Here is a 23882-nt window from a genome sequence, read left to right on the forward strand (position 1 = left end):
ATTGGTTAATGGTGTGAATTGGCTGGGTGCAATGCAATTTCTTTTTCAGGGCTTGGATGATAATAAGCATATATTTCAGGCACGCCATCATTAACATTTGACTCCAGCCCACTTTATCCTACTGAAAGCGTTTTGTTTCTTGACATCACATTAAATAAACACCTAAAATTTTAGGCACGTTTTTTTTTTTTACCTGAAAAATGCACGCAGAAACTCCTCAGTAAGTTGTCTAAGTATTCGCGTAAGCATTGTGCCACTTCTACTCTGCCAACAACCGCGCTCGTCGCTCGCCCGCACCGTCTCTTATCTCCACACGGCTCTGACCTTTATGCACTGTGCATTCGCCGCTCAGTTTCTGTCGAAGCGATAGACCGCACGTACATTCGCCCGCTGCAGCGTATGGGCTTGCTGCCAGCGTTTTGACAGTCGTCTGCAGTCATTCAGTGTGATCTATTCACGTTTGTTTGTGCGCGCTCACACCACGCTTGTTCATTCAGTTAGTAATAGTCGGGCCACATTTTCCAACGCACGCTACACATGTAATGCTGCCCGGATCGGCAGTGCAGCGCTACAGGTTGTGGAGATGGGTTTGCACAAGGCTTACCCTACGAGCGACGGTCAGGAAAGGGCACGACGCTCCTCCACTCCGCAACGCACAAAGGCGCTACGGCAGGGTTCGTCGACTCTCCGACACGGCGCAGAGAAGGCTCCGGAGTCAGATCGCCAACAAACTCGGGTTTATTCACCCAAGGTACAGCTCAGTGCTACAGTCACGGCGCTTACGGGCCAAGGCTCGCCGCAAGACCGATCGAGTACGCGCGCCCGCTGCGCTAGGGCTAACCGGGTAGCGGTCCGCCAAGCGCGATAACGAGGAGTCGCGAAACAAAGGTATCATCATGTAACCACCTCGTTGCGAGCCTGTGAGCCTCTGCCGCGGCGAGGAAGCGCTCAGCGGACGAGAGCTCGGGTGGAGAGGGTGCCCGGGGGCCGCCGCGCGGGAGGCCAATCAGGGCGCGTCCCGGTGACGTGTCTCGTGGGGCAAGTCCAATCCCGGGGGGGAGAAGCACGGTTTGCGCGGGAAAGTAAGTCCGGCGCGCTCGCCATGTCCGCCATGTTGCCGTTACGGCGGCGGTTCCCGGGGATCGAGCTAAGCGCCACGCGCGAGCTGGGGGACGAGGCGCGGGAAGGCACCTCGATCCCCACAAGGTGTGTCCCTTCGCACGCGCTGCCCACGGGAAGCGCTTCTCATCAACACCACCGTTTCACACGCGCCTTCTCGTGGTCATCGAGTCTCTCTTCATGTCGGTCTACTTACGCCGCAGCACACCTGCTTACTTAATCAGCTCATGTTTACTACAATTCATATTGCTACCAAAGCCGCTCACCTTACTTCGTATGACATTGCTGTGTTGCTATCGCATTCATTGCTTCGCCCTTAGGGCGAAACTGTGACTTTTTTTTTTTCAATTTTCGCAGGCTCGCTTTGTGAGCCGGAAAACATAAACGAACAAAACGTATCCGACTGAAATCGTGCCAGTTAATTGTTTATTTCACATTCCTTAAATTCTTCATTGGCAGCATGGCATTCGGAGCAGCAATTCAGAAATTAGTTAATTACAAATATTTATTAAATTGAATGGCACCAACAAAGATATTACGCGCAGCTACTCTACTCGACTGTGAGCAATATGCCCTTGGTTATCTTCGCGTACAATGGCCCGTTTTTTTCTTCAAAACGCAATGCGTGATAGCTGGGACATCCTGTATATACGGAAGCTCTCTGTGCTCTGGTTTATGTATTGTAAGTGAACTCAAATATACATGCACCTGCGTTATTGAAAAAATTAAATTTGTAGAAGGCTTATAAGCGGGAGAGGGGGGGGGGGGAGGGGGAGTCTTGGTTGGTTAGAAAATTGCGAAGTTTTAGCAATATGCTAACACCATAAGCTAGTGTCTCGCAAACTTTTCTAGTTTGTGACCCCTTTTAGTAGTACCAATTGGTACTACTAAACGGGGTCACGCACTAGAAAAGTTTGCGAATCATTGACTTATGAATATTAGCGCCACAGCATTAAGGGCCCCGTGTCTCAGAAAATCTGGCGTCGGCGTCGGTTTCGGCGTAAGCATCGGCGTCCGTGGCATCTGTGGCGGAGAAATTCATCCCGAACCACACCCACCACACAGGCCCTCCGCGTGGCGCAAGGGGTTAGTGAACAAAAATTGAATTTCTCAAAGTAAAATCCGTCAGAAAAATTGTAAAGTACGACTTAACTAAAACATACAGACATGATAGCGTTTTTATGATTTCTCTAGCTTCGGATTGTAATTTGAATATGCGAGAAAAAAGCCTGATAAGCAGCCAGGGATTTATGAATGCTATCGCGTTCCAGTTTTAAAGGCGAAGCTTAAACGTCCTCCAATTCTGATGGTGCGCGGCTCAAGGAAGAAACCCTCACGCAACAGTTTTGCTAAAACTTCGCAATTTTTGTAATGCGACAGCACTCATCTCGCTTTACTACGCTGTCATTCACATCTACACTAACTATTGCATATCGTCATGGTGGAACGCCTATTCCACACATTTATTCCCCCCTGCAGCATACGTAAATTATCACACGTAGGCAGCTACACGCCAGACGAATCCCGATTGCTCAGTTCTCATGGTTTTTTATCTGTCCAAAATCTAAATAAATATTCATTTGGATTCCTTGGACGTAAATATGTTTGCGGAAAGCTTCCATTCCTTTTAATTACTATCAGCCCGTTTACTCACTCCACGTCCGCCCGATTGGCTTCTAACGCGGACTTGTTGCCAAAACCTAGTACTAATTACGGGAAATTTACTACCAATTTTCCAGCCACATTACTATGAAATTCCTTACCTTATTATCTTAAGGTAGCATCTGATTTTTACAGATTAACACATCAGTAAAGCTTTCTACTAAATGTAATATTCCACCGATTACTGTTTTTGATAACTGTATTGTGTCATTAAAAGATGCTCTCCTTTGCGTGTGTCAGCTATTACCATCAACAATACGTGTTTTTCGTGTATTGTTTTTTTGTTTTTAAGGTCAGGTATAATTGCTGCATGTATTAGGGTTTTCTAGATACTACTAACGAGAGGTTTGTTAACAGTCTGTAGATTCCGGGTCCCGCCAGTGTATATATGTACAATCCACATTTGTAACGTTACTTTTCGGCAGTATTAAGCTGAAACTGAACTGAAACTGCAATGGTGGTCTCATTATCTGGTGCTAAGTATATAAAAGATTTTTTGATGCTTTAAAGCAAGTTTTCAGTAGTGGATATTTCAGCTAACAGAGTACTAATTCATTAGTATGCTAATCAGTTGTGTACTCAATAAACATTTCACTGTTCTGTTACAAATGCACCCATCATGCTGAGAAACAATTAAAGGTGCACATGTTTTAATTTTTCTTTGGACTTTGCGCGGTTAATTGCCGAAGTTAATTGACCCCCTTCTCCGCGCAGTCATTGTTTCTGTACTTGGCGCATCAGGCGACGCACGGCGGCGTCGGCCCAGAACCGATTGAAGCTCCCAGAGAGAACGTGGCCAAGTTTCCGTACATCGACGATGACGTCAGGAGGGTTTACGCAGGTAACTCCGCGGTTTTATTGGCAAGCAATTATCTTGTTAAGCGCCAGGTTTGGATCCAGTGCATAAGCATTTCGCGAGGTCACAACCTCGAGGCTCCGGACACAACGCCGTGGAGAAATCGTTTGGCGTTCGCCTGCCTCCTTTACGATGCCGCTGTGGCTGTGCTGGCGTTCGCCCACGTGGTCTTTTGTTCCCGCGCACTTCAGGCTTTACTGGTGACACGTATTACTACATATAGCAAAGCACAACCAAAACTCAAGGTGGCCCCGGGCTCTGTGTGGCAGCTGTCGGTGCGAGGCATGCCGATGTATCCTCGTATCATGCCAGAAAAAAATCAAGCCCATGAAAGCATAGCCGGGAATTCGTTTTCACAGAACTGTACAAATAATTATGCAGTAAATTAAATTTGCCGCGAGTTTCATATCCTCTAAAAAAACGTGGAAATTTTTAAAAGACTACTCGCCGACGGTGAGAGCCGTGCCCCTTATGTCCGCATGACGCGTGGGATGCTTTATAAATTGAGATACGGCGATGACTGCCCTCCGCCAACCCTCCCCAACCCTCCCTTCGGGCCCTTTCTTAGGTATTCGGGTATGCGTACTAGATATAGTGCTTAAAGCGTCGACGAGCACTTCTCGCAGCAGATGCGACGGATGTGGAATATCTATTGAACCGGAGGCGGCATGTAGTGGCATACTGAAATTAGGCAATTATGGCATCCTTGACGTTTGCAGTAGCATACGAGGGTATAATATCCAATGAAATATTACCACTCAGAAACGTAGAAACAAACCCCAAATATTGTTACGATATGCTGTCATACGCAATGACAATGAAAATGTTTTGCATGACATATTTTTCTTCTGAATATAATTAGTTCTCAAAAAACGACTATGACATCTGGATTACAGAACGTTTACCAGAAGAGAATAATTTCTATCTTTTTGATAAGTAGGATTTCTCTTATTTTTTAGTGCTCTCTCTCTCTTTCTCGCTTAGACATCGCACCATTTGTACAAACCTCGTCGACACTACCACCTCTTCACTGTTTAGCTTGTTGCATCTGGCCATCCTATCCTTACTGTGCGTCGCACAGTATGCACACACAAAGGCGCCCGCATGTTATAGCTTATCCCGGCATAATATTAATTTCTAACTCGCCCAAGAAGCAGCAATCTTGTTCTTGGTTACTGTATCATTTCAATCACTGTCTTCATACGCCGTGTCACACCTCGTTGTGCACTAAGGTAGCTCACGCTCTCGCTGACTCGCCCCAAAGGTGGCATTTGGCAACGCCGATGTGTCCCCATGTGTGCAAAGACAAATTGAAAGTGCGTCTACTGTCTTTCTATCGACAGGAATGACGGATGCTCTGGACCAGTCCGTCGGTATCGTCCTGGAAGCGTTGGAAGAGGCGTCCATGCTGCGCGACACCATCATTGTTTTCAGCAGCGACAACGGCGGTGCTCCGACGGGCCCCGTCTCCAACGGGGGCATGAATTGGCCTCTGCGTGGGGGCAAGGGCACCCTCTGGGAGGGCGCAATCCGTGCGGCCGGGTTCCTCTGGACTCCCCAACTTCTGACGCACAGCAGGGTGTCCCACCAGCTGATGCACGTCACCGACTGGCTTCCCACGCTCTATTCTGCAGCTGGTACGTCCTCGAGCGCTTCTTCGACGGTACACGGATAGGGAATTGTACAAACAGAGGATAATAGCACAAAGGAACTCAAGCGGAGATCTGGTCCTGCACATAAGCAATGACTATGCTTGGGTACGCTAAGCCGCTTGGTTAGGAAATTTCTCAATCGTTCTCAGGATTTTCTAGCGTGTCGTTCACGTCACAGTGCTGTGTATATTTCTGTTTACATATACAACGGTCTGCGTGTGGTTCGTTGTTGTACATTGATAGTAGTGACGAAAGGCGTGGAAACGCGTTGAATGCGCCGTAATCTTCCATTACGCGTTCTTTTCAAATACCTCCGTGCGGCCCTCATTACGAGACTCGCGTCGCTGGGAATGCCACAATAGTTCCCTCTTAACGCAGGGGCTCCGCCACACGCTCAGCTAAAATCGCAGTGTTGGGTCCAAGTGAAAAGGAATCAAAAGACGGGAGGACCAGAAAGGGGGCGATTGGCACATGTACGACAGAAAAAAGAAACTGACTTCACTGCGCTAAACCAGTGGTGTGAGCGAACGGAGAATTATACATTATCGACGTGAACATAGTGACCCATCATTGCACCAAGCCGGCATAACTGTACCTTTTGTGATCCGCCTGTCTCTTAACGCAATAATGACAAACATGGGACTAGTCCTCTGCAGATATATGCCTGCATGAATGCTTGAAGTCGGCGGAAAATTGTTAATCCAATCCCCATTTCGTCATTGGTGCTGTGAGCGCCTACCCTCTGCCTGTGCTTGGTATTTTCCTTCGGTTTTACATATATTTCTCCAGTTGGGATCGGTTTTCAAGCTGTGGTCGGTGGTCGGACGGTGTTCACTCGATTCCAACTCCCATTATTCAAAGCGCAGCTTGTCGTCAGGCGGTTCTTATGGCCGTTTTCGCTGATTTAACCATGACAAGGAGCAACGGCCAAATGAGGCAAGTGGAGAGGATGTGCACGGTGCGGTAATGATGCAAAGGCGAGGAGGTGCAGTTGAGGGGGGGGGGGTGCTGTGGAAAGGAGAGTGCATGTCGTCATACACCACGCAGTGGAATAGGCACCTGTGCTCGGCAGGCGTAGGAAGGGTGCCTAGGGTGCCTCGATACCAAGCCCGGCTTTGGTCTGCGGCGCTGCTATCGCGACACCCTTTCCCAGTGACAAAAATCGACGCTCCTGGTGCTGCGTAACACTACTCACAGCCGTGCGCGCATCCGAGCAAGCCTACCATCCTGGCTGTGCACAACTATACACTACAAAAGCGAGACAAGAGATGGCTTCTAAACGCTTGCATAACATGTACAGACAATATAGTGACCATTCGATTTGTGAAGACCAAGACAACGCGCGAATTCTGATTTAGCCATAAGACGAAAAGCAACGCATCGCTTACGTCAACAATCGTCTTTGATGATTCCTGAACAATATATTTCACGCACCCGCATTATTTATCAATCGTCTGTTGCAGTGCATGAGCCCCAGTGAGGGCCGTTGCACACTTCGGACACAATATTTCGTCCAAAATTTTCAGCTTGCCTGTTCCTGCGAGCAGTGATTTCCACATTCGTTTAGCTCTTCTTCTAAAGAACTGAAAATCACAGCGCGAGAACAGAAGCGGCAGAACTAACGGAAGTACGGAAAAGAGCACTGCTAAATTCTGCGTACTTGGAATTCGCTATATACGAACACCTTCGGGCTGCTCATTTCACAGGCACAGTCACTAAATAACCGTATGAAATCGTCATCTGATTTGTTCTTCCTCTAGTCTTCCTCTGTATAACTGATATTACACTACCTTCGACATCGGCTCAGTGCACTGCCTATGAGATTTGCCTTTCTACAGTGTCCACATATGTTACGGGTGCCGTACTGGCATGGCGGAGCTCACTGCTGTGCGCAATCATTGGTGTGAAATCAGATACATTTCTTCCTGCACAAAGAAAAAATGTTGCAGTTTCGCCCGAAAGGCGAAGCATGAATTGCGATAGCAAATTAGTAGAGAGATATTCGGAGTAGGGATAGTAGTTTTATCGGCTGCATAAACTTGGACACATTCGCTTACTAACTGAATTAACAAGCGGGGTGTCAGCGCGCACAAGCAAACATGAATAGGTCACACTCGATGACCGCAGCCAACCACTGTCAAAACGCTCGCAGCAAGCGCAGCCGCCGCAGCGAGCGAATGTTCGTGCGGTATATCTCTTCAACGGAAACTGAGCGGCGAATGCACAGCGCATACAAAGGTCAGAGCCGTGTGTAGATTGCTTTTAAGAGACGGTGCGGGCGACCGCCGCAGCCGGGCAAAGTACAACATAGTTGTTGCCCGAGTAGAAGCTGCCCCCCTACTTCCTTCCGCGCTGCCTTCCCGCTTTCCTCCTTTCGCCTGGGAGATTGAGTGGCCAGTTCCCCTTGCGCCCGGTTGCAAGATACGCATTTGGTGCCGCAGCACACCGTCGCCCCGCCTCCCTCCCTCTCATAGCCCCACGGCCTTTCGCACGATGGAAGTCGCGTTTGCTTTCCGCCGCGCGTTCGCTCTCCGTGATAGCGCGCGTCCCCCGCGCGCTCTCACTCGCGCGCATGGCGCGCGGCAACGATTTTATCGCCCTTGGACTTTATACGGAACCTCACGGCGATGGCGATGGCAGAAATCCGCTTGAAGTGTCCATATAATTGCTATCGCAATAAAACGTAGATAAAGTGACAAACGCAAGTAAGAACACGAGGCACGAAATAAACAAGACGAGGTGAGCATTCTCTTTACACTTTCTGTGGCTTCTTTGATGCGCACTCTATTTTTGTGCATTATCAGCGAGCATTGAGAGCTTGCACGTCGAATAAAGCCATGCTGTGCGCGTAGCAGCACACAACTTATAAGAGACCGTGAGTCGAATAGCCCTGAACGGAATGGTTACGGCTCATAACACCGCAGTTTGGTCGTTGCATTTCAAAGCAAGACTGCTCGAATAATTTTGTTTAGGCTCTCCTATATTGGGTCAGCCTCTAGATTATGTAAAAGAGTAGGTTTATCTACGTCAATTACTCACAGGGGACCCTATCATGGGAAGGAAATTTACAGAAAAATAAAATTGGATTGGAGTGCTTACGGCAGGCATCGCCAAATCCCGACTAGGATACTTGTCTCCTCAGGCTAACCTCCGCCTTTCTTTCATTAAAGATTTTTCTCTCTCTCCCTCTCTCTATCTCCCTCCGTCACTAACGGACACTATCTGATCAGTGCGTTCTGGGTCGTCGGCCTGCATGGCGCAACCTGTGCTGCCTTGATTACATGAGCAGCATGGTTTTCGCTGCAGTCTCAATGTTGCATTCACAAAACCTCACGGCTGATGTACGCTCCCTGCCTTTGGCGCTTTAGTTTATTCATTCCACTCGTAAATCATAGTTGCTATCTGTGTTCACTATAAAAGTCAGTTTCGCCCGAAAGGCGAAGCATCGATTGCAATAGCAAATTAGCAGTCAGCTATACGAAGTAAGGATAGTAGTTTTACAGGCCTTGCAAACTTGCAAATATTCGCTTTCCAGCTAATTTAACAAGCACGATGTCACGCGCGCACTGGTAAACGTGAGCACACCTCACTCGACGATCGCGGAACCTCGCTGTCAAAACTTTAGATTAAGGGAGCGCGGCAGCAGCAGCGAGGGAATTGACCTTTGTGCTGCCTCTCGCTTCAACGCGAGCGAAGCGTCGAAAGCACAGCGCATACGAAGCTATCAGCACTCGGTGCACTTTCTCCGCATCGCAGCTCGCTTGGCAGCGTCTAAGCAGCAACCACCAGTGTACAACGCCCCCTCCCCTCGCCGTCCCTCTCCTTGCACCGGTGCCTCGCGCGCTGGAAGACGGCGCGCTTCCTGCTCGCTTTCCTCCCTTGCGCGCTCGAGATTGAGCCGCGATCGTCGGCCGACCCTCGCAAGCTTTCACTAGCACATACAGCATACGGCGCGCGGCGATTGTATCGTGCTTGGACTTTATACGGAACATCACGGTGACGGCGACGGCAGAAATGCGCCTGCAGTGCCCATATAATTCCTATCGCAATGAAATACTTTTTTACTGCGATAGCAATTATATCGACATGCCAGGCAAATTGTCGCCGTCATGTTCCTTACGTACACGTAAGTATATACGCTTACCTATAAGTATATATAAGCTGTAAGTATATATGCTTACCTATGCCGTATATGCAAGATAGATGCTATACCATTCAACCGGCATAGCTCCTCATACCAGGTTTTATTCCTTCACTGAATTATTCCTCATACTTTTTTTTAAGAATTGCGGCACGCAAGAAAGAAATGCTGGCTCTCCCGTAATCGAGAGTAGATGCAAGCATGAAATGGCTACTATATGGCGCCTTTTGCTACCTCTGGTTCCACCGCCTTTAATTGCTTTTCTTCTTCCAACAGTGCAGCGCGCTCAGTGTCTGTCGCTACTTTTTCTTGTCGCGGACCGCTCACGACTCACGGACCACTCGCAGTCCAAAAGAGCACAGGCAACCATGTCTCAGCGCCAAAAGATGTACGGTGCCCTCTATCTGCCTTTTGAACGTCGCTATTAAAAATTACAAATAAAACTTCAGCGTACTAGAAGCTAGAGCTTGAGTGAAATTGTGAACAAACGTTATAAAGAAATCAGAAGCAATATTTTCTGTAACTTGTTTGGGAAGTAACTAGCGTATGTAATGCGGTCCTGTACAAAGCGTTCGGGCCCAGAGACCGCATTTTCTTAACTTTTGACTGGTTGCCTAGATGCTCTCTTTGAGTGCCCAGATATTCTCTGAGTGCCCGGATATTCTCCGAGTGCCCGGATATTCTCCGAGTGCCCGGATATTCTCCGAGTGCCCGGATATTCTCCGAGTGCCCGGATATTCTCCGAGTGCCCGGATATTCTCCGAGTGCCCGGATATTCTCCGAGTGCCCGGATATTCTCCGAGTGCCCGGATATTCTCCGAGTGCCCGGATGTTCTCCGAGTGCCCGGATGTTCTCCGAGTGCGCGGATATTCTCCGAGTGCGCGGATATTCTCCGAGTGCGCGGATATTCTCCGAGTGCGCGGATATTCTCTGTGAGTGCCCGGATATTCTCTGTGAGTGCCGGAATATTCTCTGTGAGCTCTCGGATAACGAGTCTGGCTTTTGGCTCAAGGTCAGTTGAAGGTCGCCGACAACGGGAGCTAAAAGCATTTCATGCTTAAAAGTTAGAGCATTTCATTCACAGCGCATGCCTGTAATCTTAAGTCTCGTAAGACTATTCAAACGTGCAAAACAATGTCAGTGTTCACAATCTGAAATATGTCATTTCACTGGCTCCGCTCTTTACAGGCAGCGTAGTAGCGCCTGTGCGATGTCATTACATGCCCTACACGGCGCGGTAAAGCTTAATTTTAAGGGTGCCAGAAATTTTGGCGCAGCATCGTATGTCGCATCCGCGTATAGTGGCACTTGCCTATACACCGTCGGAAGACTTCAAGCGCAAAGCATTCAAGACCTTGCTATCGGTGCGAGTGCTTCGCCGTTCGAGCGAGTCGGCCTTTCTCTTTATATGGTGCACATTTTGTGGTGTATAGTGCGCAATTATATGGTGCACATGAGATGTTATTGCCAATTTCCCCTATTGTAATACCCGCTTGGGTGATATGTAGGCCTGAATCAAATAATTAAAGTTATAGCCTTTTTACAATCCACTGGATTCAACACACGGCTTCAGAGATGGCGCAACGAAGCGGACGTGTACGCATCGCTCGCAACTCTTGTCCGTGTACAGGTGGTGACGTGGAACGTCTGACACCAGCGGACGGCTTCGACATGTGGCGGGCACTCACCGAGGGCGAGGAGTCGCCGCGATCGGAGATCCTGATCAACATCGACCGGAGCTCGGGCGAAGCGGCGCTGCGCTACCGGAACTGGAAGCTAGTCCTGGGAGACTTCGGCGACATGGACCAGCACTTCGAGATACCAGGAGGGAGCCGCCCCTACGGAGACCTGGACGACCTGATGCGCAATTCCAGCGCGGCAGGCGTTCTCCGACGCCTGTACGGGAAGGAGGACATCTTCGAGCACGCCAGCCAGTGGAGGCGGGAAGCGACGATCACGTGCGCAGACGACGCCGCCGGTAACTTCGCGGCTGGCGACAAACGCTACCTGTTCGACATCGAGGAAGACCCTTGCGAGCTGCACAACTTGGCCGAAGAACAACCAGAAGTAAGTGCGAAATCTAGGAGGTTCGGGCGGCACGCACTTGACCGGAGACAGGCAGGGGGCAAAGGGGTGGGCCCTGTGTGCCACCGCCTGGCTACGCCACTGGCATTCGACGACGAACGCGTCAGGCAACTCGGTATCGGCTGTGTGAACCGTAATTACCCCGAAAACGGGTAAAAGATCCACAGAAAGCTATTCACTTTAAAAGCTGCAGCGTGCCACTCGCGGCGTGTCAGAATAGCAACGAATATTAGTAGCATTTCTTATTATATGTGGCTCAAACATATTTATTTGTACTCCTTTCCTCTAGACTGTTGCGAAGTAAATTTGTTCTGTAAGGCCAACTATAGACTGTGTGATGCAGCCTAGTTGCGTAGTCAACATTCATTATAAGAGCATTTTAATGTTCGCACGTGCAGGTCCAGAAGACTTCTGGTTCTACCATCTAGCGTAGGGAACTTTATTTGTACATTTCAAAACGTAAATATACGTAACCGCAAGAATTCAGACTGTTTTCCTTTTACACTATGAAGAAACATTTGTGCCGACAATGCGTTAGTGTCGTTTCACAGTTGGGCCGCGCAAGGCTCCAGACATCTTGCTAGCACGGTACAAAAAGGAAGTAATACAAAAGGAAAAATGGTAGGAAGGACTTGTTACAGAGGCGAAACAGTACGTGGTTCACCTCCCCCTTCTATCGCCCTCAATGGAGCGGGACTGTTAATGCGGTATTACAGGAAATTCCACTTGAAATTTCCTTACTATACGTGTGATGTAGCGTGTTTGCGTTTAAACACATTAAAAGGGTGTATCTGTATTTGACTACTCCACAAAATAGTTTTTCTTGGTAAACATGGTTGGAATGGTAGTGTTGCGGGATCACAAATACTCTGCTGCGATAGTGTGGTGAAAAGGAAGTATTCTGTGCTCCAGCAGCCTGAAATGCGAGCGTGTGTTTTACACATGGGCGAAAAGTTATTAAGTGAAATCAAATACGAATCGACTTGTGCAATGAATTCAATCGTTGATAACAAATATTTTCGCTGGCTTGCTTTATATCTCAGGTTCACAGGTTATGAATGTGGTAGGGACATAAAGCGTTTGTTACAAACCGTTTTGTCAGTCATCCTTGCGTGATCGATTATTATAAAACCACTTATGTTATTCGAAATAGCGAATACCAGCTATTCGATATAAGAATCTAACTGAATAGTAGATTTCACACACCGAATAAAATTAATGGGATTTTTTCTTACTTGTTAGAAGTTAATATATTTGCGCACCTATTTTCAGGATGAAAGTTGCTGTAGGATAAACGTGCAAATACTATGAGAACAAAAGCTTAGAAAGATACCAGCTCGCACAAACGCCGCGCGCTGTGCGAACTTATGCAGAGTGTCCCAACCACCATGCACCAAGATTTATAAATATGCACGATGCCACGTAGCTGGACAAAGCCAAGGTAATGTTTGCCGTCGCTTGGAGATACGCAGGCTATTTTTTGCATGCCGCCTAATTACCTAATTAGTCTTAATTAATCAACTTGTCAAATGTTGTAGTTAGAAGAAAAGTGTAAATGAGCAAATTGTAGAGCAACATGAAAAGCTCGCGATTCCAGCTTTCAGTTGCTCAATACGTGCTACATAAAAGTGTTATTCCGAGCGTGCAAGAAGCCCGCGAAAACACGAAAAATTGCGGTGCGACTGGCCGCTCGAGGCAATTTGCGTATATTCACGGGCAGGCTACTTTTACAGCGCGTCCAGCAATAGATGGATGGATGGATTGAAACTTTTATTGCGCGATGGTAAGATTCGCGGTGAGTCATTGAAGATCGGAGGCTCCTGATACGTGTTGCGGTGCTCCGCTCGCCCTCGCCACGCTTGCGCGCCCTGTCAATCAGGCTAAGCTGATCGTCCAAGGCCTCGCTGGCCAACAGCGACTGCCACCGCTCCGCGCTCGGGTGTTGGATGGGGGGTAAGGCAGTAATTGCACGACACACGCCCATGTAATGTGGAATAGAGTGGCTTTCTCGGAACACCACGGGCAGCGTGAAGGGTATGCCGTGCGGTGGATTTTGCTGAGGAGGTGGAGGTTGGGGTAGGTACCTGCCTGGATAAGTCTCCAGCTGGTAGCCTCCTCTTTGGTGCGTGAGCGATGGGGTGGAGAGCATTTTCTTCGGGTACCCGTATAATAATTTAAAATGGACGAATAGTTACACGGTACTGGAACGGGTGCCTCAGGGGCAGGATGATCGGGTGCTCGGCTTATATACCCTCAAGTGACCCTATCCGCCGCCTGGTTTTCCTCCCGCCCCATGTGGCCAGGTGTCCATGTGATCTTATGCCTGATCGGAGGTGTTCGAAAGTGCAGCTGTTCGCCAGCGTCATGTGCCCTTATGAGGATATCGAGCGCAGGTTAACAAACGCGTCCTTTCAGGAAGTTGAGGCAGGCGGCCTCCCAGTTCGTGAGAACGTGATACGACCGTATTAGCATCTTGACGTGAGCGATGGCAAGTGCGATGGCAACTTCCTCAGCCTCCGCACTTGCCATCGCTCATGGCAACAAGCTAGGACGGTCATTTCACGAAAACTCTCATTGGCCGCATGCTGCATGCGCGAGTGAAAGCGCGCGAGGGCGAGGAACGCGCGCTTTCATGGGGAGCGAACGCACGGCGGAGAGCAAATGCGACTTATGTGCAAGTGAATGCGCGTGAGGGCGAGCGACGCGCGCTTTCATGGGGAGCGAACGCACGACGGAGAGCAAATGCGACTTATGTGCAACTGAATGCGCGTGAGGGCGAGCGACGCGCGCTTTCATGGGGAGCGAACGCACGGCGGAGAGCAAATGCGACTTACGTGCAAGTGAATGCGCGTGAGGGCGAGCGACGCGCGCTTTCATGGGGAGCGATCGCATGGCGGAAAGCAAACGCGACTTATGTGCGAGCGAAAGCTCGCAAGGGCGAGCGACGCGCGCTTTCATGGGGAGCGAACGCACGGCGGAGAGCAAATGCGACTTACGTGCGAGTGAATGCGCGTGAGGGCGAGCGACGCGCGCTTTCATGGGGAGCGATCGCATGGCGGAAAGCAAACGCGACTTATGTGCGAGTGAAAGCACGCGAGGTCGAAGGACGCGCTTTCACGGGGAGCGAACGCATGGCGGAGCGCAAACGCGACTTCCGTCGCGCGAAAAGTCGTCGGGGGACGGAAGGGAGGGAAAGAAGCCGTACCAGCAACGCGCACAACTGTTGTCGAGGGCGGCGGCGTTTTGCCGGCGTTCACACCGAACGCGCGCCAACCTTTGTCGTACGCCCTATGGCGGTGTACCGTAGCGACCATAAGGCCATGGTCCCTGTGGTTACTAAATAAAAGAAAACCACCGGATCATATATATTTCTCATTCTATAGTAGTTCAAATAACCAATTACACCATCACCTCTTAATAGTCATAATTGGAAATACATAATTCCCACTATAGTACAGCTTCGCTGGTCTTCCGTCTCCAACCCAGTGGAAGGGCTGACAGTTCTGTGCATTCCGCCTAATTACATAATTAGTCTTAATTCAACTTCTCAAATATTGCGATTAGAAGGAAAGTGTGAATGATAAAATTGTAGAGCAACATGAAAAATTCCCGCTACAACTTTCTGCTGCTCAATGCGTGCTACATAAAAGTGATTCCGAGCGTAAAAGAAGCCCGTGAATATACGCAAATTGTCTCGAGCGGCCAGTCGCGCGGCAATTTATCGTGTTTTCGCGGGCTTCTTGCACGCTCGGAATAACACGTATTGTAGCACGTATTGAGCAACTGGAAGCTGGATCGCGAGCTTTTCATGTTGCTCTATAATTTGCTCATTTACACTTTTCTTCTAACTACAACATTTGAGACGTTCCAAGCGACGGTAAACATTACCTTGGCTTTGTACCGCTACGTGGCGTGTGCATACTTTTAAATCTTGCTGCATGGTAGTTTTCAAATATTGTCAAATACACTTCGTACTCTTTTGAATGAACACAACAGAACTTGAACTGTTATTTTAATCATTACGCAACAAAAACATACTTTTGAAATAAAATTCTATTGTATTACATCTCATTTACCTGTCTGCGGCACGTGATTGCAATTTTCCGTCACAATTACGCATGCCCTTTTTTTATTCCGCGTTTTCATTAGCGCACTGCAGATTTCTGCACTGTTCCCGTGTCCCACGAAGTAATATGCCATTATTTCGTGCAGCTTGTGTCGATGCTGTTGGAGAGATTGGAGGTCTACAACGAGAGCGTTGTCCCGCCCGTGGACGAGACCATCGATCCCCGGGGAAGTCCAGAGTACCACGACGGCGTCTGGGCACCGTGGGTGGACTGAGTATATGCGTGTCGAACTGAGATGCACTTCTGACGCGGAAGCGCATCCGACGTTGGCAGCGAAACAATAGAGAGCTTTAGAATTGGGGACCCAAGACTCTGGGTCCCCCCAAGGCGCGTTGGGCAGGCTGATCTTGGGTTTAGAGGACCAGCAGAGTTTGAGAATTGGGTCAAACAGGGCAGACAGCGTAGGGTCGAGTGCTCGGGACGCCGCAGTGGGGGAAATAAAAAAGGTGGTTGAAAGCAAAAAAGTAGAAAAGCTTTTCTTACAAGTGAAAACGAACAGAATGCATTGTTGAGCAAAAATGGGGCCAACAATAAAATGTAAGAAATGTAATTACCGTTAATACTACGAATTAAGTATGCTGTTTTAAGCCAAGCAAAGTCAGGGAGAGAATTGATTTGGATGGTTGTGGCTCGTACGGCTCTCTGATCTATCTCGCGATTTCTCGTCGTTCGCAAGGGCGACCCAAGACGGCTCGGGGAGCCCCGCTAGTTTTTGAGTTTTGGGTCAACGCGAACGTAAGAACCAAAGAATAGCTTCGGCTCTGCGCATGAGCACTTGCAGCCTGCAATTTTCTTGGGTCCCCAATAATAAAACTCGCTAATAGCGCCACGCGCTCGGGTTGCCCCAACTTGGTTCCCACGGCTAGGCTGTGTGTTCGCTCTCAAGCTGTCTGTATCCTGCGCAAACCGACGCATATAATGCTGAACTCTAAATTTGCTACATATTTTCAAAAATCTGTCCCCACTCTATTTCTACTATTCCCAAGCTTTTCTTTCCTACGAATGGACCCTATCGAGATCAATGCTGTTCATGTTGAGAGACTGATTTACCGATTGATCATTTAATGGTTTCGTTATCTGCAGGTTCTGATTGCATTTCATCGAATATGCTGAAGTGTAAAAAAAATATATTCATCGCCGATTCTATCGAAACTTTTTGAACAGTCATGACAAATGCAGGCGCTGCCCTCGGAATTAAAGGTATGGAAGGTAGTTTCCGTGCTTAAGTCAGGTGATGTACATCCTCCTGTCAATTACCGTCCCATTTCGTTAACGTGCATACCTGTCAAAATATTAGAGCACATATTATATTCACACCTTATAGATTTCCTTGAGTGCAATGATTTTTTTTTCAGTAATTCTCAACACGGGTTCCGAAACACGTTTTCGTGCGAAACGCAACTGCTATCTTTTACTAACGACCTCTTCATTATTGCAGATCTGGGATTTGAAACAGATTGTATATTCATTGATTTCGCAGAGGCTCTTTATTCGGCTTCGCATGATTCACTCGCCTTCAGACTTTGTCAGCTTAATATAGATACCACTGTCTTAACATGGTAAAACAATTTCTGCCTAACCGCACCCAGTACGTGACAGCTAATAACGTCTCTTCTGTCCCTACTGCATTAACTGACCGCAAGGGTCTGTTCTCGTTCCTTTCCTCTAATTTACATGAACGACCTTTCTTCCTGCGTTTCAACTTCAGCTATCCGGCTCTTCGCAGATGACCGTGTAATCTACTAAAAGATCACTAACAATACATATTCCCTTAAACTTGAATGTTACCTCGGTAGTGTGTTTGATTGGTGCACTAATCGGCTTATGCGACTCAACCCAACTAAATGTAAAAACATGCGTATATCTAGGCGTTCTTCTACTCAAAGTATGCCTACTTATTTCCTTAATGTTTTTTTTTTACCCCCCGCTCACTGGTATACATATATCGGCATTCACATCACGTCTCATCGGTCCTGGGACATTCATATTGAATATGTGACTAGCAACGCGAACCGCATGCTTGGCTATTGGCGTCGAAATTTTTCCACTGCACCAACTCTCGTTAAGTTAATGCTTTACAAAACCCTCGTCCGCTAAAAATTAGAATACGCATGCGCCATATAAAACCCTAGTCAAACATCCCTCATTGCCCTCAAGGCAATTCAGAATCGAGCCGCGCGTTTCATCCTGTTTAACTACTCCCGTCATTCTAGCGTCACGTCCATGAAAAGAACATTAAACTCACGGGACCTTTCCCTCCACCGCAAATTCTCCCGCCTGAATCTTTTTCATAAAATATACCACTACAATCAAGTGTTGAACTCGCTCTATTTTCACCGCCTTGCTACGTTTCAGATATAACCGATCACCGTTTCAATGTAAGCTTGCCATTGTGTCGCACTAACTTATATCATGAATCTTCCGTCCCAAGCACAATAACCCGAATGGAACAACCTTCCCTCCTTCATTGCTGTCATTGTGGATGCAGAACGATTCAAGAACGCATTGGGAAATGCCTTGTAACGCTTTATCTGTTATTTCACAGCTAACGTTTGTAATAATATACCACTCATTTCTGTAGTGCCTTCGGGCCTTGAAAGTATTTATAATAAATAAATAAATACTTCGATTGGAGACTTCAAGCCTGCGGCGTCACCTTGTTGTGGCAGACCAAGTGGAGAGACGATATTCGGTGGCGGCCACTTGTAGGATTGACCATGGTACATCGAGGAGGCCACGCACGTAGCACCACCGCCTTTGTTGATATCTTGCTGGTCAGGATCGCAGTCATGAGAATACTCTAACGGCACTGTAGGACGAGCACTTCCTGTCACGGTTGAGTGTCGGTCTTATTCCTACGGCATCTTGTATAGTTCTTAGCGTAAGTAGTTCGGGCAGAACGGAAAGAAGTCGAAACACACAAGTACCACTTTCAATAATGGTTTATTAAAAGCCGGGTTGCGGGCTTGTATTTACGAGACAAATACCAAGCATGAGCAAACAGCCAACAAGAAATTGTTTCCTCGATAAGGAAAAAGAAGGAGTAATTGCGCACTATTTGTCAAGCTTATCTATCGTTGCGGCTTCGATTATTATCCTGGCAATTTAGTGTTCGTCTGTACACAAGAAAGCAATCATAAAACAGAGGTGAGTAACCATACGTGCGGCTAACCAGCAGTCGCGTACTTTGTTATAATTAGAGGGCTCTCTCAACCTGCCCCAAGTTTACGCGCTAAACAATAGAAAAGGCTTCCTGCCAGTTATCGTTACTTACCCGTGACCTGTGCCAGCCGACTCTTCAGCCTGCCACCTGCAAGTTTCCTAATGTCTTCTTTTGTCCTAATCTTTCTAGTGCCAACCACCTTGTGGTCGGGGCATCATAACTTTGGTTGCTTTTGCGCCAGAAAACCCTACACAACTATTTTTGTTCTACTCCCAACGGCTACCTTTCCCTTCGCTTAGAACCCATTCTGTTACTCTAAGACGAACGGCTATTTGTACTACGCATTACGCCACCTGTCAAACGCCATCAAATTACTCCGTTAATCTCAATTAGAATACTAACCACCCACACTGCTCGTTAATCCATGCTGCCGCCTTCCTATCATTTAATGCGTGGATTCCAGATTCGAATTTCCAATCCGCCCAAATCAACGTCTTAATAAATGACACATGCTTTGTCATAACGGCCGAGTGATGGCAAGCAGGCTCACAAAATATCAATTCTGGGATTTTACGTACCAAAACCATGATCTGATTATGACACACGCCGTAGTGGGGACTCCGAATTGATTTTCACTACCAGAGGCTCTCGGCAGCGCAACACTTCGCAAATGCCATTCTGTGCTCAAAATCGGATACCTTTAAGGGGTTGGAATTTAACCAAAGATCGATAGTCGGTTGTCTGTGGAAGCCCACGGTAATACCAGAAATGAGGCAGGGAAAGGTGACATTGGTTGGGCCTCTTTTGAAGTCAGAGAAGCGCAGAGCAAGATTAGTTATAAAGAGAGACTGGATGACATGGAAAGACATGGATGAAAATAAATGGGCTCCTAAACTGCACAAGTATCTGTAGCTGCAAAGCGTGGACAAAAAAATAGAGGAAGAGGTCAAAAAAGTTGGCAACCAAGTACAGGTTAATTGAAAATTTAAATAGACAAGCAGGAAATTGAATGGAAAGAATGGAGACAAAAAAAAGCAGGCAGATCCCACGCCCTGTGGGAATCGATGTTATGCGAAGCAGTGTGCGGGGCGCCTACCAAGTTAAGGAAACGACCATAAGAACACCAAGACGTAGGCGGCTCTTTCATGACCTACATGACACGCATGTCATAGCATTCATGATATGAGTCCTCAGGAGTAGAGCACTGCACGGGCTCGGGCTTACCCGAAAGCCCGGGCCCGGCCGGGCTCGAACAGTTTTTGTAGCGTTAGCTACACTGGCCTAGCCAAGCCCGTTTCGCGAGGCACATCAAGAGCCGTGCTGCGCATGCGCAAGGATCAGTGATGTCACACGGTTTGCGCACCGGAGCCACCGGAGCCGGCACCTCTCGCGCACTCCGCCGCCGCCGCGCGCGATTCACCGCCGCCGGTCTGCGCATTCCAGAGGAGTGACGTCGTAGCCGTGGTAGACGCACTGGCGCCGGCGCGCGCTCGCTGTGCAGTCGCCGTCTGACACTGCGCTGGAGCGGCTGCGCTTCTGACTGGCGTTTGCCAGTGTGGTATAGCCATGGAGAAGGAGAGCGCAAATGCTGCTCAACAGCGCAGAAGAACGGAGAAGCTTGACTCATCGGATCCCGAAGTAGTTGCCTGGCAATTAGCGGTTGAGCGTAGGAGGAATGAACAGAAGAAGGCTAAACGTGCTGCGGAGACACTGGAGCAAAGGGACGAACGTCTAGCAAAGCGGCGTCGCCAGGAGGCTGAGCGACGTGCCCGACCACCCCTGCAGCAACAACAAAACGCCGTCGATGACGTCAAGGCTCGCCGATCGACTGAATATACTGTGAAACTCAGCGAAACCGCCAGTGCGACTCGGACCTTCCAGACGGACTTCGTAAACAATCCGTTTGGATATGTGTGCGACGTGTGCGAAAGACTATGGCACATGAAAGACTTGACGCCGCTGAGTAGTGTCATGCGTGAAACGTTGAGTTTAGCGGCGGCGCCTCAGTGGGCTGAAACCGTGGCGCGGGTTTGTACAACGTGCAAGAACTTTCTCGTTAAGCAGAAGATTCCACTCTTTAGCGTTACCAATCCTTGACAATCTAGACAACCAGGAAAGCTAAGAATAATCAGCTGAACCTTTGCTAACGCTACGTATATCCTGGCATAGCCGAGCTAAGCCACTGCAACTTTTTCACGGGCTCGGGCCGGGCTCGGGCACGGCGTGTGCTTTTTGACCCGGGCCCGGGCCGGGCTCGGGCTTTCCGGTGGTGTGCATGTAACGTGCAGCAAGTTATTCTCGGGCGTCTAAACTCTGAAGAACATTATTTTTCGGTCTCGGGCCGGGTTCGGGCCGGTTTCGAGTCGGGCTCGGGCCTAACATAAAGGGGTGGCGGGCCGGGCCGGGTGGGTAACGTAGATTATTTCCGAGCCCTGGCCCGGGTCTCGCCATAAAAGTTTTGATCGGGCTCGGGCGGGCAGCCCAACGTAAGAACTGGCCCGGGCTTAAAAAATCGGCCCGTGCAGTGCTCTACTCAGGAGTCCCTTTAGCTACGCCTAAGAAACCTCAAGGCTAAAGCCGTAGTCATGCTCATGACCATGACTTTGAACATCAACCTTTAGCCTTTTCATTCACTTAATACCACATCCGAACCAATTCCACTGGTTTATGAGTTTTCACCTTTTTCACCGAGTCATTGGCATTTTTGCTGAGTCATGGTATGACTCTGGCTTCTACCACCATCCATTAGTGTTTCCTTCACTTAGTACACACGTCCGAACCCATTTCTGTGGTTTTTGAGTGTTGATCTTTTTAAATGCGAAGCATTTCTTGGCGAATATTTCCTACTTTGACAGTATCTATCCATCTATCTATCTAGCCGCCTACGTCTTTTTAAAGTATGGAGTTTTACGTGCCAAAACCAGTTCTGATTATGAGGCACGCCGTAGTGGGGGACTCCGGAAATTTGGACCACCTGGGGTTCTTTAACGTGCACCTAAATCTAAGTACACGGGTGCTTTCGCATTTCGCCCCCATCGAAATGCGGCCGCCGTGGCCGGGACGCCTACGTCTTCGTGATCTCATGGTCGTTTCGTTAACTTGGTATATACCAAAATTGGCATACCGTGAGAAGAGCACATGACGAACATAAATGATATGTCATGACATGCGTGTCATGTAGGTTATGAAACAGCGGCCTACGTCTTGGTGCTCTCATGGTCGTTTCGTTTACTTGGTAGGTATACCAAAATTGGCATAGTACGACAGGAGTGTATGACGAACATAGGCGACAGGTTATGACATAAATTTCATGACATGCATGTCATGTAGGTCATGACAATGACCCAACAAAAAAGATTAACACTCAAAAACCCCTGGAATGGGTGCCGACGTGGGCACCAAGTGAAGGAAAAACTAAAGGATGGTGGTAGAAGTCATAGTCATGAGCATGACTCTGCAAAAAGGACAATACTCAGCGAAAAAGGATTAACATGCAAAAATCACTGAAATGGGTTACGACGTGGGTTCTAAGTGAAGGAAACACTAAAGGATGATGGTAGAAGTCATAGCCATGAGCATGACTCAGCAAACATGTCAGTGACTCAGCAAAAAAGATAAAAATCAAGAGCCACTGAAATGGGTTCGAACGTTGGTACTAAGTGAAGGAAGCACTAAAGGATTGTGGTATAAGTCATAGTCATGACCATGACTCAGCAAAAATGAGAACGACTCAGCGAAAAAAGAATAAGACTCAAAAACGAATCGAATAGGTTCGGATGTTGTACTAAGTGAACGAAAAGGCGGCGAAGTTGATGGTCGAAGTCATAGTCATGACTCATGAGCATGACTAAAGCTTTCGCCTTAAGGTCTCTACACCTTGAGGTGTAGCTAAAGAGACTCCTGAGGACTCATGTCTTTAATGTCATGACATGGGTGTCATGTAGGTTATGAAAGTGCCACCTACGTCTTGCTGCTCTCATGGTCGTTTCGTTAACTTGGTAGGCTCCCCGTACACTCATTCGCATAAAATCGATTCCCACAGGGCGTTGGTCTGTCAGCTTTTTGAGTGTTAATCTTTTTTGCTGAGTGATTGTCATTTCTACTGAGTCATGCTCATGACTATGGCTTCAACCACCATCCCTTAGTGTTTCCTTCACTTAGTACCCACGTCCGAACCCATTTCGGTGGTTTTTGAGCTTTAATGCTTTTTCGCTGGGTCATTGTCATTTTAGGCGGCTGTTTTATGAGCTAAATGACACACACGCATGTCATGACTTATCATTTATGTTCTTCATACGCTGTTGTCATACTATGCTAATTTTTGTATCTACCAAGTTAACGATACAACCATGAGAGCAGCAAGACATAGGCAGCTCTTTTATGGCTTGCATGACACTTATGTCATGACCTATCATTTATGTTCGTCATACACCCTTGTCATAGTATGCCAATTTTGGTCAATATCAAGTTAACGATACGACCATGAGAGCACCAAGACGTAGGCGGCTAGATTAGACAGATATATATATATATATATATATATATATTGTTACGGGGAGGCAGACGCAACAGTAAACCGTATTTACAATATATTTCCAATGCGATGAAGCGCGGAACCATATGGGCGAGAGCGCGCTAGATCAACGTCTTCTTCATCGACGCTCCTCTTGAGGAATAGTTCCGTGACATGACCCCCGGCCGCTGAAGCACCGTCACGGTGCTTGCTGTGGTGTGGGCGAGTGGTAGGGTTTAAGGCAGGACACGTGGACAACGTCTGTAGGGGACGAGACGGAGGGAGAGGACGACGCGAGAGGGCCAATCTCGTAAGTGAGGTCGGTTACACGCCTTAAGACACGGTAGGGTCCGGAGTACCGAGAAAGCAATTTTTCGGAGAGCCCAACACGCCGAGTCGGAGTCCATAAAAGCACAAGGGCACCCGGAGTGTAGATAACGTCCCGATGACGGGAGTCATAGCGGTGCTCCTGGTGTCCTTGCGATGTAGTAAGGCGATGGCGAGCTATTTGGCGTGCCTCGTCTGCTTTGGAAATGGCATCGCGGGCGTAGTCAGTGGGGAAA

At 48.2% G+C, this 23882-nt stretch overlaps 1 protein-coding gene across 1 annotated transcript in view; it reads left to right on the forward strand.

The window, feature by feature from the left end:
• LOC119444434 (arylsulfatase B) overlaps nucleotides 1-16082 on the forward strand; it is a 69608-nt gene extending 53526 nt beyond the window's left edge. Inside the window, exons 7-10 of the mRNA XM_037708835.2 lie at nucleotides 3496-3622; nucleotides 4981-5274; nucleotides 11062-11498; nucleotides 15729-16082. Coding sequence (XP_037564763.2) covers nucleotides 3496-3622; nucleotides 4981-5274; nucleotides 11062-11498; nucleotides 15729-15857 — 987 coding nt within the window. The 3' untranslated portion in view covers nucleotides 15858-16082. The remainder of the gene's footprint in view (nucleotides 1-3495; nucleotides 3623-4980; nucleotides 5275-11061; nucleotides 11499-15728) is intronic.
• The last annotated feature ends 7800 nt before the right edge of the window (nucleotides 16083-23882 follow it).

The sequence above is a fragment of the Dermacentor silvarum genome, chromosome 3, assembly GCF_013339745.2.
Source record: "Dermacentor silvarum isolate Dsil-2018 chromosome 3, BIME_Dsil_1.4, whole genome shotgun sequence".
Classification (NCBI taxonomy): Eukaryota; Metazoa; Arthropoda; class Arachnida; order Ixodida; family Ixodidae; genus Dermacentor; species Dermacentor silvarum.